Raw genomic sequence first — 15749 nt, forward strand, 5'->3', positions numbered from 1 at the left:
TGGCGGAGGAGGAGGATGCTGCTGTCGGCACTTGTAGTCCTCTTCTCAAATCACAAGGGAGATTAAGGGTTGAAGAAGAGAAGAAAGATGGAGACTTCAAGCTCAATCCTTAGCTTTCTGCTGCTGCGTTTCTGGGTAGGGAATTTGAGCTGGTGTGGCCGATTAGTTTGATTAAGAATAGGAATAATGCTCGTGCGGCTGTTCAAACACTGCTGGTGGCTGGCATCATCAAGTCTTGTGTCCCAAATGTGTGAACGCATTTATTGTGGGGGGGCCACCCACGTGCAAGGCTTCAAGGCCCACCCGATTTCACAATTGTGGCTATAAATGCACACGGAAACAATTTGCCTAGGGTTGCGCAGGAGGTAAATTGTTTTCGGCTGGGTGCAAGCAAAGGAGGTGTGCGGCTACAGTTCGTGCAAAGGAATTGATTTCAGCTGGGGAAAGCAAGAGCAGGAGAAAAATTTGTTTCGGCTACAGAGATTCTTTTGGCGGCTGATTTTGAGCGCAAGACTTTTGTGCACCTTTTGTAGAGAGATATTGTGAGGGATTTGAGAGTTTGTTTGAGGGTTTAGTTTGAGAGTAATTATATACCCTAGTTGTAATCTCTCCCTCTATTAGTAGATCTCCCCCTCCTTGCCCCGTGGACGTAAGCAATTTGCCGAACCACGTAAAAATTGGTTGTATCGCTATTTGTGTGATTTGTAATAGCTTTTTAGGTTCCGAACCACGTAAAAATTGGTTGTATCGCTATTTGTGTGATTTGTAATAGCTTTTTAGGTTCCCTCGACGCGCAGTCCTAGAGCTGACGAGAGGAAGAGCAAATATCTCACTTTGATGGGATATTAGGCTTCATATTCTTGTTCCCTTTGAGAAACAAGAATTCTTATTGTGACCTAACTCTTGTTGTGTTGCCGAAGTGCTGCCGAAATTTCCGCTGCGCGCAACAAGTGGTATCAGAGCCCAGATTTCAGATCTAGGGTGTTTTGGATTAGGTGGAGGAAGATTCAGTTGGAAGCTTGGTTCTTGGAGTTCTAACCTTCGGTGGAGATAGCATTAGGAGTTGCCGTTGGAGATTTCGCTTTTCTCGTGTGGATAGGAGATCTATTTAGAATCCGATCTAGGGTTCAGTTGGGTGGTTCCTAATTTTATCAAATTTGTTCTTTCTCTACAATTTGGAGTTAGTTCGTAATGGGAGAAGAAGGTGAAAGCAACAAATCGATGGCGAGTACAATACAAGTTGGTTTTCAGAACACTAAGATTAGTGTGGTAAAGTATGACGGCAAAATCAACTTTGGTTTGTGGAGGAGCGACGTACATGATGCGCTCAATGCTCAGAATTTAGAAGAGACCATCATGGTCCACGAGAGGCCACCTAAATATGATGAGGCGGTATGGGAGAAAATGAATAGGAACGCTTGTGGGGTGATCAGGTCCTGTTTGGAACAGGAGCTGAAATATGATGTGATTAGGGTGACGTCTGCGATGAAGATGTGGGAAATTCTCAACAATAAGTACCTCACGAAGAGTGTTGAGAACAGGTTGCACTTGCTGCAAAGACTCTTCAGATTTCAGATGTCCAGAGGCACCTCGCTAGCGGCTCATGTGAATAACTATAGAAGCCCATATCCGAAAGGTGGTAATAGAGGAAGGTCAAAGTCTAGAGGCCGCCACCAATTAACAAAGAACCAATGTGCATTCTGCAAGGAGCAGGGACATTGGAAGAGAGACTGCCCGAAGCTCAAGGAGAAAGAGAATGGCAAGAAAAAGGGCCCGAAGGCCAATGAGGTGAACATTGCGAAAGGCGATGATTCCGATGATTCGTGCTTTTCTCTACTGATTACTCCGGAGGTGAACCATGTGGATGCATCAGATTGGATGCTTGATTCCGGCGCTACCTTTCATGTGACCCCTAGGCGAGACTGGTTTGCATCTTTTGAGAAAGTCGACGGGGGCGTTGTTGTCATGGGAAATGATCAATCCTGTGGCGTTTGTGGGATAGGTACCGTGCGGATTAGGATGCACGATGGAGTAGTCCGTGAGTTGAAGGAGGTGAGATTTGTTCCTCAACTGAAGAAAAATCTTATCTCAGTTGGAGCTTTGGAGGCGAAGGGATTCAAGGTGACTTTCGAAAACGCTGTAGCGAAGGTTACTAAGGGATCATTGGTGGTGATGAGGGGAGTCCGCAATCGGAATTTGTATTATCTGAAGGGAAGCACCGAGATTGGCCAGGTTGCTTCGGCTATTTCAGAAGCGGACATGAGCAGACTTTGGCACTATAGATTGGGGCACACAGGTGAAAAGTCACTGCAGACATTGTGCAAGCAGGGGCTATTGAAGGGAGCCAAGAGTGGGAAGATTGAGTTCTGTGAGCACTGTGTTCTTGGCAAGAAGACGAAGGTGAAGTTCGGGACTGCCATTCATCAGACGAAGGGCATCCTGGATTACGTGCACACAGACGTTTGGGGTCCTACCAAGACTGCATCACTTGGTGGTAAACATTGGTTCGTCACTTTTGTAGATGACTATTCTAGGCGATGTTGGGTGTACACCATGACGAAGAAGAATAAAGTCCTAGATTTGTTTGTGGAGTGGGAGAAGATATTGGAACTACAGACTGGGAGAAAGATCAAGACGTTGCGATCCGACAACGGTGGTGAGTATACTTCAGACCCCTTTTTGCAGCTATGTCGAGACGAGGGCATAGAGAGATACTTCACGGTTAGTCATACACCGCAGCAGAATGGGGTGGCAGAGAGGTTGAATCGGTCTTTACTGGAGAAGATCCGATGCTTATTATCGCAGAGTGGTTTGGAGAAGATCTTTTGGGCTGAGGCACTTACATATGCGAGCCACCTCATTAATAGGCTGCCTTCATCTGCGATTGAGGGGAAGACCCCTATGGAGATGTGGTCGGGAAAGCCAGCACATGACTATGACCAGCTCAAGGTATTTGGGTGCCCGGCATATTATCATGTTAGAACTGATAAATTAGAACCTTGAGCTAGGAAGACCATATTTGTAGGATTCAAGCGTGGTGTCAAGGGATACAAGTTTTGGGATCCAGTGGATAAGAAAATTGTGCTGAGTAGGGATGTCACATTCGATGAGGCTTCTATCTTGAAGCTTCCCAGCTCTCATCAGGTGGAGAGCGACCCGACGGAGGAGATATCACAGGTGGTAGAGATTGATGCAGCTCCACATTATCCAGATGGTACAGTATCCATGCAGGTGCCGACTGAGGTGACGCTAGGCGAGCACGACGGTAACACGGAGGATACGAGTACAAATGTGCAGGATCAGGAACCGACGGCTCAGGTTCAGGATTCTATTGCGGTTCGGAGACAGAGGAGAAACATACAGATGCCAGCACGGTATGCCGACACAGTTACGTATGCACTTCCGGTGGAGAGTATCGATGATTTGGTGCCTACTACATTCAGAGAGGCCGAGCAGAGTTCGGAGGCTGATTCGTGGCAGGTGGCTATGCAGGAGGAGATGGAATCTCTTCATAAGAACGATACATGGGAGCTTGTTGAGCTTCCAAAGGGGCGGAAGGCAATTGGTTGCAAGTGGGTATACACGAAGAAGGAGGGCATTGAAGGCACTCCATTCAGGTTCAAGGCTAGGTTGGTTGCGAAGGGCTATGCACAGGAGGAAGGAATAGATTATAATGAGGTTTTCTCTCCGGTGGTGAAGCACTCTTCGATTCGGATTCTGCTAGCTTTGGTGGCACAGTATGGTTTGGAGTTAGATCAGTTAGATGTAAAGACGGCATTTCTTCATGGTGATCTTGATGAATAAATATATATGACTCAGCCATTGGGATTCCGAGCTACAGGAAAGGAAAAGTTGGTTTGCAAACTGAAGAAATCGCTATACGGTTTGAAACAGTCTCCTCGACAGTGGTATAGGCGATTTGATGGTTTTATGCTTGGTCATTCGTACACTCGGAGCCAGTTTGATCCTTGCGTATATTTTTGCAAGTTGAAAGGAGGTGCGTATATTTATTTGTTGCTCTATGTCGATGACATGTTGGTTGCCTCTATTTCCAGGTCGGCTATAGATGAGTTGAAAGTTCAGCTTTCAAATGAGTTTGAGATGAAGGAATTGGGCGAGGCGAAGCGCATTTTAGGGATGGAGATCGGGGTTGGGAGCTTGATGTATGCGATGGTATGTACGAGACCAGATTTGTCACAGGCAGTAAGCATGGTATCGAGATACATGCACGATCCAGGAGTGGGTCATTGGGACGCCGTGAAATGGATTTTGAGGTACATTCGAGGTACGCTCAATGTTGGTTTGGTTTATGAGCGGGACACTACAGGTGAGCAATTGTGCATTGGTTATGTTGATTCGGATTATGCCGGGGATTTGGATAAGCGCCGGTCTACGACGGGGTATGTGTTCACTTTGACCTGTGCGCCGGTGTGTTGGAGATGCACCTTACAGTCGACGGTGGCTTTGTCTACGACGGAGGCAGAGTATATGGCAGTTACGGAGGCTGTGAAGGAGGCTATTTGGCTTCGGGGACTTTTGGAAGAACTTGGTATATCGTAGAGGTCCGTCATTATTCATTGTGATAGCATGAGTGCTATCTATTTGGCGAAGAATCAGGTTTTTCATGCGAGGACGAAGCACATTGACGTTCATTATCACTTCGTTCGAGATGTTCTTGAAGATGGTGATGTGGAGATTATGAAAGTCCACACGAAGGATAATCCGGCGGATATGCTCACTAAGGTGGTTCCGAGCAACAAGTTTGATCATTGTCGAAAATTGTTGCATATTCGTGATTGTTGAGGCCGTTGGCGGCCATTTGGATGAACTACGGGATGCTTGATTCCTTGGGCAAGAGGATACGTAGGCAGTCTTTATGATGCAGCCGGTTTTGTATTAGTTGACTTTGATGGGGGTGAGATTGTTTGGACTCTCGTTCGGGTTCTCGACTTGTTGTGGATTGAGTTCGTACTGGACACAATAAGTTGGGACATTTGGATGCTATGGTGTCGGCTCAGTTTTGAGAAAACTTCACCGAGGTGAAGAATTGTGTGAACGCATTTATTGTGGGGGGGCCACCCACGTGCAAGGCTTCAAGGCCCACCCGATTTCACAATTGTGGCTATAAATGCACACGGAAACAATTTGCCTAGGGTTGCGCAGGAGGTAAATTGTTTTCGGCTGGGTGCAAGCAAAGGAGGTGTGCGGCTACAGTTCGTGCAAAGGAATTGATTTCATCTGGGGAAAGCAAGAGCAGGAGAAAAATTTGTTTCGGCTACAGAGATTCTTTTGGCTGCTGATTTTGAGCGCAAGACTTTTGTGCACTTTTTGTAGAGAGATATTGTGAGGGATTTGAGAGTTTGTTTGAGGGTTTAGTTTGAGAGTAATTATAAACCCTAGTTGTAATCTCTTCCTCTATTAGTAGATCTCCCCCTCCTTGCCCCGTGGACGTAGGCAATTTGCCGAACCACGTAAAAATTGGTTGTATCGCTATTTGTGTGATTTGTAATAGCTTTTTAGGTTCCCTCGACGCGCAGTCCTAGAGCTGACGAGAGGAAGAGCAAATATCCCACTTTGATGGGATATTAGGCTTCAGATTCTTGTTCCCTTTGAGAAGCAAGAATTCTTATTGTGACCTAACTCTTGTTGTGCTGTCGAAGTGCTGCCGAAATTTCCGCTGCGCGCAACACCAAATGGGCTTGTTGATCTGTTCATAACCCTGAAGGATCCTACAAGAATCATTGGAGCTTCTATCCATGGAAACGCCTTACTGGAGAGTAACCTTGTTGGCGATATATCAGTTGGGTGTGTCTTCATTCTGAAAAAGGCATGCTCTCAAGTTGCTGGTGATGGATCTAGTACTCTATCGAAAAGACTTGCAGAGTTCCGAGATTCTTTTTGGAGATTTCTAAGGCCTCACACGATTGGCGGGACTGCTCTAGGGTCCACAGCTTTGGTAGCAAGAGCCCTGATTGAGAACCCAAATCTGATAAACTGGTGTCTGACGATCAAGGCACTCTATGGGCTTATAGCACTTATTTGTGGCAATGGTTATATAGTTGGGATTAATCAGATTTATGATATCGGAATTGACAAGGTGAACAAGCCATACTTGCCTATAGCCGTAGGAGATCTATCAGTTCAATCAGCATGGATTTTGGTGTTAGCTTTTGCAGCTGCTGGCCTTCTGATTGTTGGACTGAACTTTGGGCCATTCATATCTTCTCTTTATTGTCTGGGACTTTTTCTTGGAACTACCTATTCCGTTCCACCATTTAGATTAAATAGATATCCTGTTGCGGCATTTCTTATTATTGACACGGTACGCGGATTTCTTCTCAATTTCGGAGTATATTAATATGCCACCAGAGCTGCTTTGGGTCTTCCCTTTAAGTGGACTTCACCTGTAGCTTTCATCACAGCCTTTGTGACGCTGTTTGCTTTGGTCATTGCTGTTAACTAAAGATCTGTCAGAGCTTTGCCACAGCAAAGGATCTCTGGTTTGCATAGATAGCACATTTGCCTCACCTGTCAATCAAAAGGCCTTAACTTTGGGAGCTGACCTAGTCGTTCATTCTGCAACAAAGTTTATTTCCGGTCACAATGATGTGATTGCTGGTTGTGTTAGTGATCCAGAGGATTTGATTTTCAAAGTTCGCTAGTATTATCATATTATTGGTGGTGTTCTTGATCCTAATGTTGCAAATGACTGGTTTTGGTGGTGTGATCAGTTTTTAGCTAGCTGGAGGCTTGTTGGAGACCGTAAGGTTTTCTACATTTGACCTTGAGACAAGGTCCAAATTAAGGGGAGGGAATTGTCAATACTTGATGAACAGCTGTCAATTGCGCCAAAGACCTCAGAAGCTTGAAGACTGGTGGCTTGAGAAGTTAGGGGCTGATACGCAAAGATTGGGCTTATCATGCAAAGACTTTAAAAGTTCAAGGGCTTGTAATAAATGTTCTGTTACAACTGTTTCTGTTTTCTGTTTGCTTTTCTGTTCGGCTGTGTACTGTCCGTGCACGTGCACAAACATCAGTTCATTGAATCCGTTTGTATAAATTGAGAACTTGTACACAATCAAAGGTAGCATATGAATGAAATTAGAATTGTTCTTTTTCTCAAATTTAACCTCTGTTCTTCTTCTCTCTAAACTTCTTCCTCTCAATCTCAATTCTCTCTCACTTCCTGTCTACATCTCTCTCAACTACCTCAATTTTCTCTTCTTGAAGTTGTTTCAGGTTCAACCATGGCCAGAATTGAAGCTAGGAGAATCGACAGAGGATTGAGATCCTCACAAATACAAAGTGGAATCTCTCAATCACTCAATCCTAAATAACACCCTGAAAATCCTAACACAATCTCTCTTCAAAACAACAGGAAGAAAAGAGAGCTAAATCAACACTTAAAACGCTTCAAGGAGTGAACCATCTTCTCTGTTCAAATCTGGTTCCAAAAATTGATGATCTCATCCGCTGCAAGACCTCTTCCTATATATAGGGCTCTTAAGGCCCAACTCCTTGTGGCTCAAGGAAATAGAAGTCCGATTAAATATGTATTCCATTTGATGTTGTCATTTCCATATCCAATAGAATCAAACTAAAAACTACTAAGAAACCTGCAAATCATATTAGGACTTCTATGCAATTATATCATATTATCAATGAATCCCCACTAAAGTGCAGCTGCTCTCGGTAAGTCCAACTGAGATAAAAAATCACCAATGTCGAGTTTTGATTCGATGTCAAGTATTTGAGTCAAACTATAACACTTAAAATCAGAAACCCTCCTTTAACTTTGGAAGATTACCAAATAAAACCCTATAATTTTCAAAATATTAGAACCCCTCCTAAGCTTAAGAATTATTAGGAAACTCCCTTTAACTTTAAGATTTTATTAGGAAATCCTTCAAAATAGCATTAATCACAATTTTCACATTGACTGGTGAAATTACGCACATGATATTTTTACAAGTGAAAGTTAGGGTTCATGCTTTTAGGCCCCTTTGGTAAAGGGTTAAGGAAGAGAGATTAATGAGAAGGATTAATGTACGTAGTTAGCCCATTCGATAAGCTGAATGACTAAATTATTAATTTATTAAATAAGTTTTATTTTAGCCCGTATAATCAATTTTAGTGTTTAAGAATAATGAGGGCTTTGACTATTTTCTTTATAAATAGAGGGGCCAACTCCTAATCCTTCTAAATTGGAATATTAGTAAATCCCTCATTTTGAGGGGTTAACAATCTTTCCAGAGGGGATAGCGTAACTCTTGTACATTTTTTGTGTTTGGCAAATTATGAATGATTAACTTATTTAACTTTTGTACAGATTTTTTGTGTTTGGCGGGTTAAGAAGGGGTTAAAGTCTCTTTAGCCTCTTACTTAACCCGTTGTCAAACGACACCATAGGGAGTTTTCTAATATTTAAGCGCTGTGAAAATACTTACCTTGAAAACAAACATGTTATCTTTATACTTAGTAGCATGCCCCGATGTCTCCCATAATTTAATGCTTAGTGAAAATTATGCACTAACAAATTGATGACCACATGTCAATTTTTTTGAAATTTAAGACTAATAAAAATAGAAGAAAAGAAAAATGTTGGAAGAAATAAAAGGAAAATATATTTAAAAATAATTATTAGAATTTTTTTTAATTATGGATAGTTATAATTTAATTAGAATTAAGCAAGATTTAATTATTAGAATTTTCTAATTATAGGTATGAATAGTTTTAGTTTGATGATGATGAAATTTGATGAGGATTCTTAGGAAGATAAAATTAGTCATACACATGTTATCATAGAGGTAAACATGATACTTTTTTTATTAGGTTTGAGATTTGACACCTAACACTTTTTTTTATACACATGATGCTTTTTTGGGTGCATGTGATAGTTCATAAATTTCTCTTTATCTAATCTAATACTATTATAAAAGTGGGTTGCCATGTTAAAACATTTCTACCCAAAAATACCCTCCAGCACATCTATTCATACATACATGCTCAATTTTTTTATAACCTCCCTAATGCTTGTACATCCATGCATACAGACATGAAGGCATATATGCTCAATTTTTTATAACCTCTCAATTGATTGCAATCAAATTTTCAATTAATCACCCACTCATAACACTCCTCCACTAACTCATGATACACTAACATAACTTTATGTGCACTAATGATTAAAAAACGTTACAACTATTCCTCTCCTACCAAATCACTATAAATAACAAGAAACTTTTATCAAATTTCTCCCATCAACATTCCAATTTGTAATTAAAATTTAGATTGAGAAGAAAAGAGCCAAATCTAGCTCTCTTTGTTGCTTGCGACTTTGGCATTTTTTAGCTCACTTTATCTACGATCTTTATAATTATCATGTTCTTTTCTTGATCAGCATTGCTACAGACTAAGATCTATGATGTTTAATTATTTTTTGCCCTTTTTTAGAGATGATGTAAAAATAAGTGATTCATTTAATAAATAATAATTAAAGTTTCTATACATTTTCGCATACTATTTTGTTGTCTAACCATAATCATGCAGGATTTTGTTAACAAAGAAAAAGAAGGGGGAAAGGTACTAACAATTTTGAATCAATAAACTAGCATTTCAAAACAAATTAGAATAAGTTATTTGCTAAGTAAGAAATTTTTGAACTTGAGTTATTAGGTTTATTTTTAAAAAAAATTCTCTTCTATGTCAATGTTGTTTACTGTAATCCATTAAACTATTGCGAATATCAATCTAGATCAATAACTAGGTAATGAGAGGAGAGATATAAGACTGTTTTTTCACATATATCTACTCATATCATAAGTTTTTCAGCACAATATCAAGTCAAGAATACTTTGATTACTAAATTGGCTATTAGTTTAGTAAAATTATGCAAATAATGAATTAATAATAAAATTCGAAACCCTAAAGTATCATCTCAAAAGGCTAATGAATGGCATGACCATGGGTGGCGAAGAATTAGGTCATACATCTCTTTGGATTTATCAAAACAAAGTATTAGCTAATTAAGATTTCTTAACCCGTGTTATAAGTTTCTTTTTTACCAATGTTGTTTCTTGCAAATAATTAAATCATAGCTCAACTTCAATTTAGATCAAGAACAATGTAATCAAGGAGAAATATATATATTAATAATACTAATTTTTTTCATTAAAATTTCTAAATTGGGTTAAATTTTTTGGGTTAAGACCAAATTATCCTTGGCTGAAATTAGCCTCCTCCCATTGTAAAATGGTAGGTAAAAATATAAAAAAACCAATTAGGGTAAAACAAAGCCATAATTGACATGTGAGTAGAACATGCGAATACTCAGACATTCAAGTCACATAATATACTAATTTGCCATGTTTAAACAGGCTGGGTATGTAATTGCAAACTTTTACAATTTGGGGTGTATAAGATTAAGAAAGATGAAAATATAAGGTATTTAAGTGTTTTTTAGCCTTTTAGAAACCCCCCTTAAATTTGGTCATTTCTTAGATAAAACCATTAACTTGGAAAATGTCATAACCCTACCCCCCCCCCCCCCCCCCCCACACACACACACACAAAAAAAAAGGATCTTTGGCGATCTCAATCCCCTTAAACTTTTAACAATTTTCAAAAAATTCTTCTTAATGGCAATAATCCTTACTTCGTACTTTTTCACACATGAGTAAAATTATGCAGGTTGATATTTTTGCCAATGAAATTTGTGTTTCACGCTTTTGAGGTTTGAATGTGGTTTTCTGAGATTCTTAAAACTTAATTTTATGATTGGAAAAACTAATTTGATATCTAATAAAGTATTAATGCAAATCAAACTAATTTGAAATACTATTATATAATAAAGCTATACATTAGATACATAAAATTATCATTGCAATGCGCACTTATGGCCTACATATAAATATGAAAATGGACACACGTGCAAAGCACGTGCACCGTATTATTATATAAAGGGAGGATTACCCCGTTACTTTAAAAAAAATTAAAATGTTTTTTTTGGTGTCACTGGATAGTTCACAAGTGTTTATTTATTATTATATAAAAGGAGGATAACTCCGGTTACTAAAAACGAAAAAGCAAATAAGAAAATAAAAATCCCTTACAAATGAAAATTACATTATACACACTTATGTCATTAGGATCCACTTTAAACGGTTCCAAAGAAACCCGACTTCTTACCCGCCCCGTTAAAATTGGCCGATTGCCCTCTCTCAACAACTCAACCACCATCATCATCATAAAAAATTAGGGCTCACGAGAGCTCCTCCCAAATTCCCCACAATTTAACCGGCTGCTCTTATCTTTTTTCCGATACCCCCGTCCCCCCCCTCTCTCTCTCTCACTAAATCTTTCTCCCTTCTTTATTCCTTGCAGGGTCCAATGAGGCCTCTCTCCAAGAAAAACTCCGACGAGGTATTTATTTTTTATTCCTCTCTAGTTTCTCGTAATTCCAAGAGTTACAATCTCATTCACTACTAATTCTTGCCAAATTTTCCCAGGATCGGAGCAGAAAGAAGAAAAAGATCAAATCCAAATCGGCCAAGCGCCGTCGAGATCCCTCGATCTCCTCATATTCGTCGTCCGAATCCGAATCCGACTATAAACCTCGAAAGAAGAGCTCGAGATCGAAGAAGCTCGAGAAAAGGAAGAGAGGATCCAAATCGAAGAAACTTGACAAGAAAAAGAACCGCAAGAAGAGGTCTCGTAGAGATTCTAGCGTTAGCTCATTCAGCAGTGATTCGGGTTGCAAGTTCTCTCCGTGCTCGGATTCCGAGGAGAGATCGAGGAGCCCGGTTAGGAAATCGAAACCAAGAAAGAGGGATAGGAAAAGCTCTAGGCGTCATGAGTCTAGTCGCAGCCGGAGTAGGTATAGGTCTCCGAGCTGCTCAACTTGCAGAGGGAGTAGAAGTCCAAGCCCCAGCCACAGTCCCATTGTGGATAGATTTCAAAGTAGTCGTGGGAGGAGTCCAAATGAGAAGAGAATTCGAAGCCAAAGCCGCCCTCTAGTTGGGGAGAGATTTGGAAGTAGTGAAGGGCGAAGTCCAATTGAGGAGAGAAGTCGAAGCCCAAGTTGCAGTCCGTTCGAGGAAAGATTTCAAAGTGGTCGAGGGGGAAGTCTAATTGAGGAGATAAGTCAAAGCCACAGTCACAGTTTAATTGAGGATAGGTTTAGGAGCAGTCGCAGTCCAATTGAGGATAGGCTTAGGAGCAGTGGCCAATGTTCCATTGATGAGAGATATAGTGGGGAGGGAGAGAGAAAAAGGCTGAAGTCGGTTGTTGCGGTTGTGAAAACGTCGGATAATGATGAGGATAAAATTATTAACGCTTATGATGATTACCCATCTTCTCGGAGCTATGATGGTTATGATAAAGGGGGTATAGAGAGGAACTTGGAAGCTGTGGACAAGAGAATGGACTCATATGAGATTCATAGGGATCCGCCAGTCAAGGATTCTGATGTCGGTGATGGCTTGATGAAGGATGATTCAATGAGGAAGGAGAACAATGTTGTAAGTGAAGATGGTGTAGAGGAGGCTGCTGAATTAGAATTGATTTTAAGGCAAAAAGCATTGGAGAATTTAAAGAAGTTTAGAGGTGCACGTCCTGTAAAGGGAGAATCTCTTAGTGATAAGAAAGATGATACTTCTAAACCTGAATCGTGTCAAGGTTCACAACATTTCATTAAACCATCAGAATCTAAGCCTCCTAGTTCTTTAGATGACCAAAGACTTGTTAAGCAGATAGCAGTCCCAAATGAATTAAGACCATCAGTATCTAAATCTCCTAGTTCTTTAGATGACCAAAGGCTTGTTAAGCAGAGAGCAGTCCCAAGTGAATTGAAGGCTAAGTCTGTTGTTAATATGACCACCGAGAAAAATGATGGGAATAAAGTGCATAATCTTTCGAATTATAGTGGGGATTCGAAACCTGTTGCTAGTTCCATCACTAGTAGAAAGACTCCAGATAATTTGAAAAGGATGCAAGTTTCTTCTAATAAGATGCCAGTCGAAGAAGCCTCATTGGCCAAAGATAACCAAAATAAGAGAGCTGTTACCATAACTGGCAGTGGTGGGGTTGGTAAGAAGGAAGTAGTTGCAGCTGATACTCCAACTTCGAGAGCTCCTAACCCACACAATGAAAATTGCAAATCTGATGAACCCATTGCTGAGTCTGCTAGTGGGGGCCAGTTCGAGGAAAAGACATTTTCTAGAATGCGTGACGGTGAAATGGTTCAGGTGAGTTCGTTTGATTGTATGTAATGCTGTAAAGAACAAAGTCAAGAAGTTGTAGATGATTTGGTTAATCTTTGCTCAAGTGGTTTTAACTTAACCATTGCATTATGTAGTCTATATTTTCCTTTCTTACACTTGTTTGACATTCAGTGGTGCTCTTTTTTGTTTGGTAGGTGAGCTACAAGGTTTACATACCAAAGAAAACACCTGCCTTGGCACGAAGGCAACTTCAAAGATGAAGTATGTTGAAACGCTCGAGTTCTCCCCTGTCTTACTTTAAGCATACAATAGCCATTTATTGAAGCTGACTTATTTTGTGTTTATTGTTAATGGTAGGTAACTGGGATTACATTATTAGATAGCAGATGCGGAGATATCTTGGTGGAGTTCACATATTAAGCGCATATTTGATAATTCTATTGGTGCCTTACTGAAGTATTTCAGGCTGTTTTGAGAGTATGCAATCTGTCATCCATGCTCACCTATAGCGGTGCTGAACTCTTAATTTTCTGATAATTTTGCAGTATTCATTGCTGGTTATTAATTAGTATCAAATAATTTATGTTTTGTCCAACATACTGCATAGGACTCTTGTGATATATCAAGGCTTTATTTGTTTACCATATAGTATTAACTTATCATACACAGTTGAAAAGTTTACTTATTGAATTCTTTTTATTTGGTACTGTTGCTTTTATTCTTTACACTCATTACCTTTTCATCAGAAAGGTGGCATTTGATCTCCTTTGGCATTACTAATTTTTGTGTAGGTTTTTGCTTGAAGAGGATTTGTTAATTTGTAATCAACCTTAGCAAAAAATTTCTGCTTATATGACATAATAACTTTTTTTCGTATGAAGTCCTTATAGTGCCACTAAATTTTCTAAATCAGGTATTACTTTCTTGCTACCCTACAATCTATTTTCTTGTGTTGCTACCCATATTTTTCCAGTAATTGTTTTTTATTTTTTGAAATTTCCAAAACGCAAGCCGTGGCTGATTAAATAAACTTTGTTGAATATGTAAATTTTGTCCATATCAAATAGTTTCAGAGCCTGAATGAGATTCTCCTTGACCAAAATGAAGCATTGTGGAGTGTTTAGTCATTGTTGAATGGGCCTTGGTTGTTTCTTAAGATTCTAAACTGCTTTAGTGCAAAATTTTCATATATCTAATAATGAGGAAAATTGGAAAAGTCACTATGCATGGACAATAAAAAATTGAAAGAGACCTCGCTACGTTTTCTAATGCATGGAGAAATACGTATGTAAGTCAGTGCAACTGATAGTGAAACAGATGGAATTTGTGAAACATAATTTTTTTAGATGCCAATGAAAAATAGTTTTTGAGCTACTAGTGAAACATAATCACTCTTGGATGATATCAACAGGACATGTTTTTTGGTTATCATCTATGTGATCAGTTTCCAATCATGCTGCAATTGCAATATGTTAAATTATAACCTTCCATCATCATTAGACTTGTTGACATTTTAGCTTGGCTATGTCTTTGCCAACCATGCTATTTAAGCAGATCACCTTGTCTATCTAGGTAGAAAGAACATATTGTTCTAGAGATATTTGTTCAACTAAAAGACAAACATGAATGGAATTATAAGCAGTGAATATAGGTTGCACATGTAATTTTGTTTTGAGTGTTGTCTTAGGTGTTTTTGACTATTAGACTATGGTTGAGGAAGTTACTGGGATCATAGTTGCACCGGGTTGCAGGTATAATTTGTGACCAGGACTTAAAAGAGGTATCATGGACGACGTAGGAGTAGAGGCTTCAAAACTATGTACTGATGTAGTGTCCTTTGAAGCTACTTTAAAAGGAGTTGTAGTGAACTAAGAAGCAGCAACAGAGCTAAGTGCTAGACACTGCTTAAAAGTTAACATGCTGGATTGACAGGACATGATTGTCTCAGGCAAATTATTGGCATTAGATAATGAACTAGAGTAAACCAATCGATGAACTAGAGTAAACCAATCGACAAATAAATTATGCACTTATGGCCAAGGCTCCATGGCTGTTTGTTTCATGCTCATAATGGTAGGAGGTAAAATACTATTTTGTTGTTGCTATTAAGTCAATCTAATTCTCCCTGGCAAAATTTCATTTTCAACTAAACATTTTGTAGGACTGTAGAATTATTTTCCTTTGTCTTGGCAAATTCATATGATGATGGTAGAATTTTATAGTTCGATCATGATTGTATAAACATTCTTCATTTTGTTTGAGGAAAGATGGATGGTATGGGTTCAATCTTCCTTGTTTCCCCTGATCCCCTTCTCTGATGGTGCCTGTCCACTGGTATCATTTGGAGAAGCTAATCAGAGCTTCCTGAAGATCCTGTTGTTTTTCTCTCTGTTTTTTTCCTCATTCTTTCTCCTCCGTGAAATAAAAAAGTTCATTCGATTTGTTCTGGAGCACCACTCTAAAGATCTCATTCTTTTGCCTAGAAATAGAATATGAGCTTAATTCTTTTTCTTTATCTTTCGTTTCACA

General features: G+C 39.6%; 1 protein-coding gene across 2 annotated transcripts in view; it reads left to right on the top strand.

Annotated features, from left to right (window-relative positions):
- Nucleotides 11365-15749, top strand: part of LOC109833461 (pre-mRNA-splicing factor CWC22 homolog) — a 5163-nt gene continuing 778 nt past the window's right edge. The window contains exons 1-4 of one of the 2 annotated variants that reach the window (XM_020401134.1): nucleotides 11365-11421; nucleotides 11508-13244; nucleotides 13415-13481; nucleotides 13578-13731. In XM_020401134.1, coding sequence (XP_020256723.1) covers nucleotides 11389-11421; nucleotides 11508-13244; nucleotides 13415-13480 — 1836 coding nt within the window. In that variant the 5' untranslated portion in view covers nucleotides 11365-11388 and the 3' untranslated portion in view covers nucleotide 13481; nucleotides 13578-13731. The remainder of the gene's footprint in view (nucleotides 11422-11507; nucleotides 13245-13414; nucleotides 13482-13577; nucleotides 13732-15749) is intronic. The other variant, XM_020401133.1, reaches the window with a different exon arrangement.

Source organism: Asparagus officinalis, chromosome 3 (genome assembly GCF_001876935.1).
Source record: "Asparagus officinalis chromosome 3, Aspof.V1, whole genome shotgun sequence".
NCBI classification, from domain to species: domain Eukaryota; kingdom Viridiplantae; phylum Streptophyta; class Magnoliopsida; order Asparagales; family Asparagaceae; genus Asparagus; species Asparagus officinalis.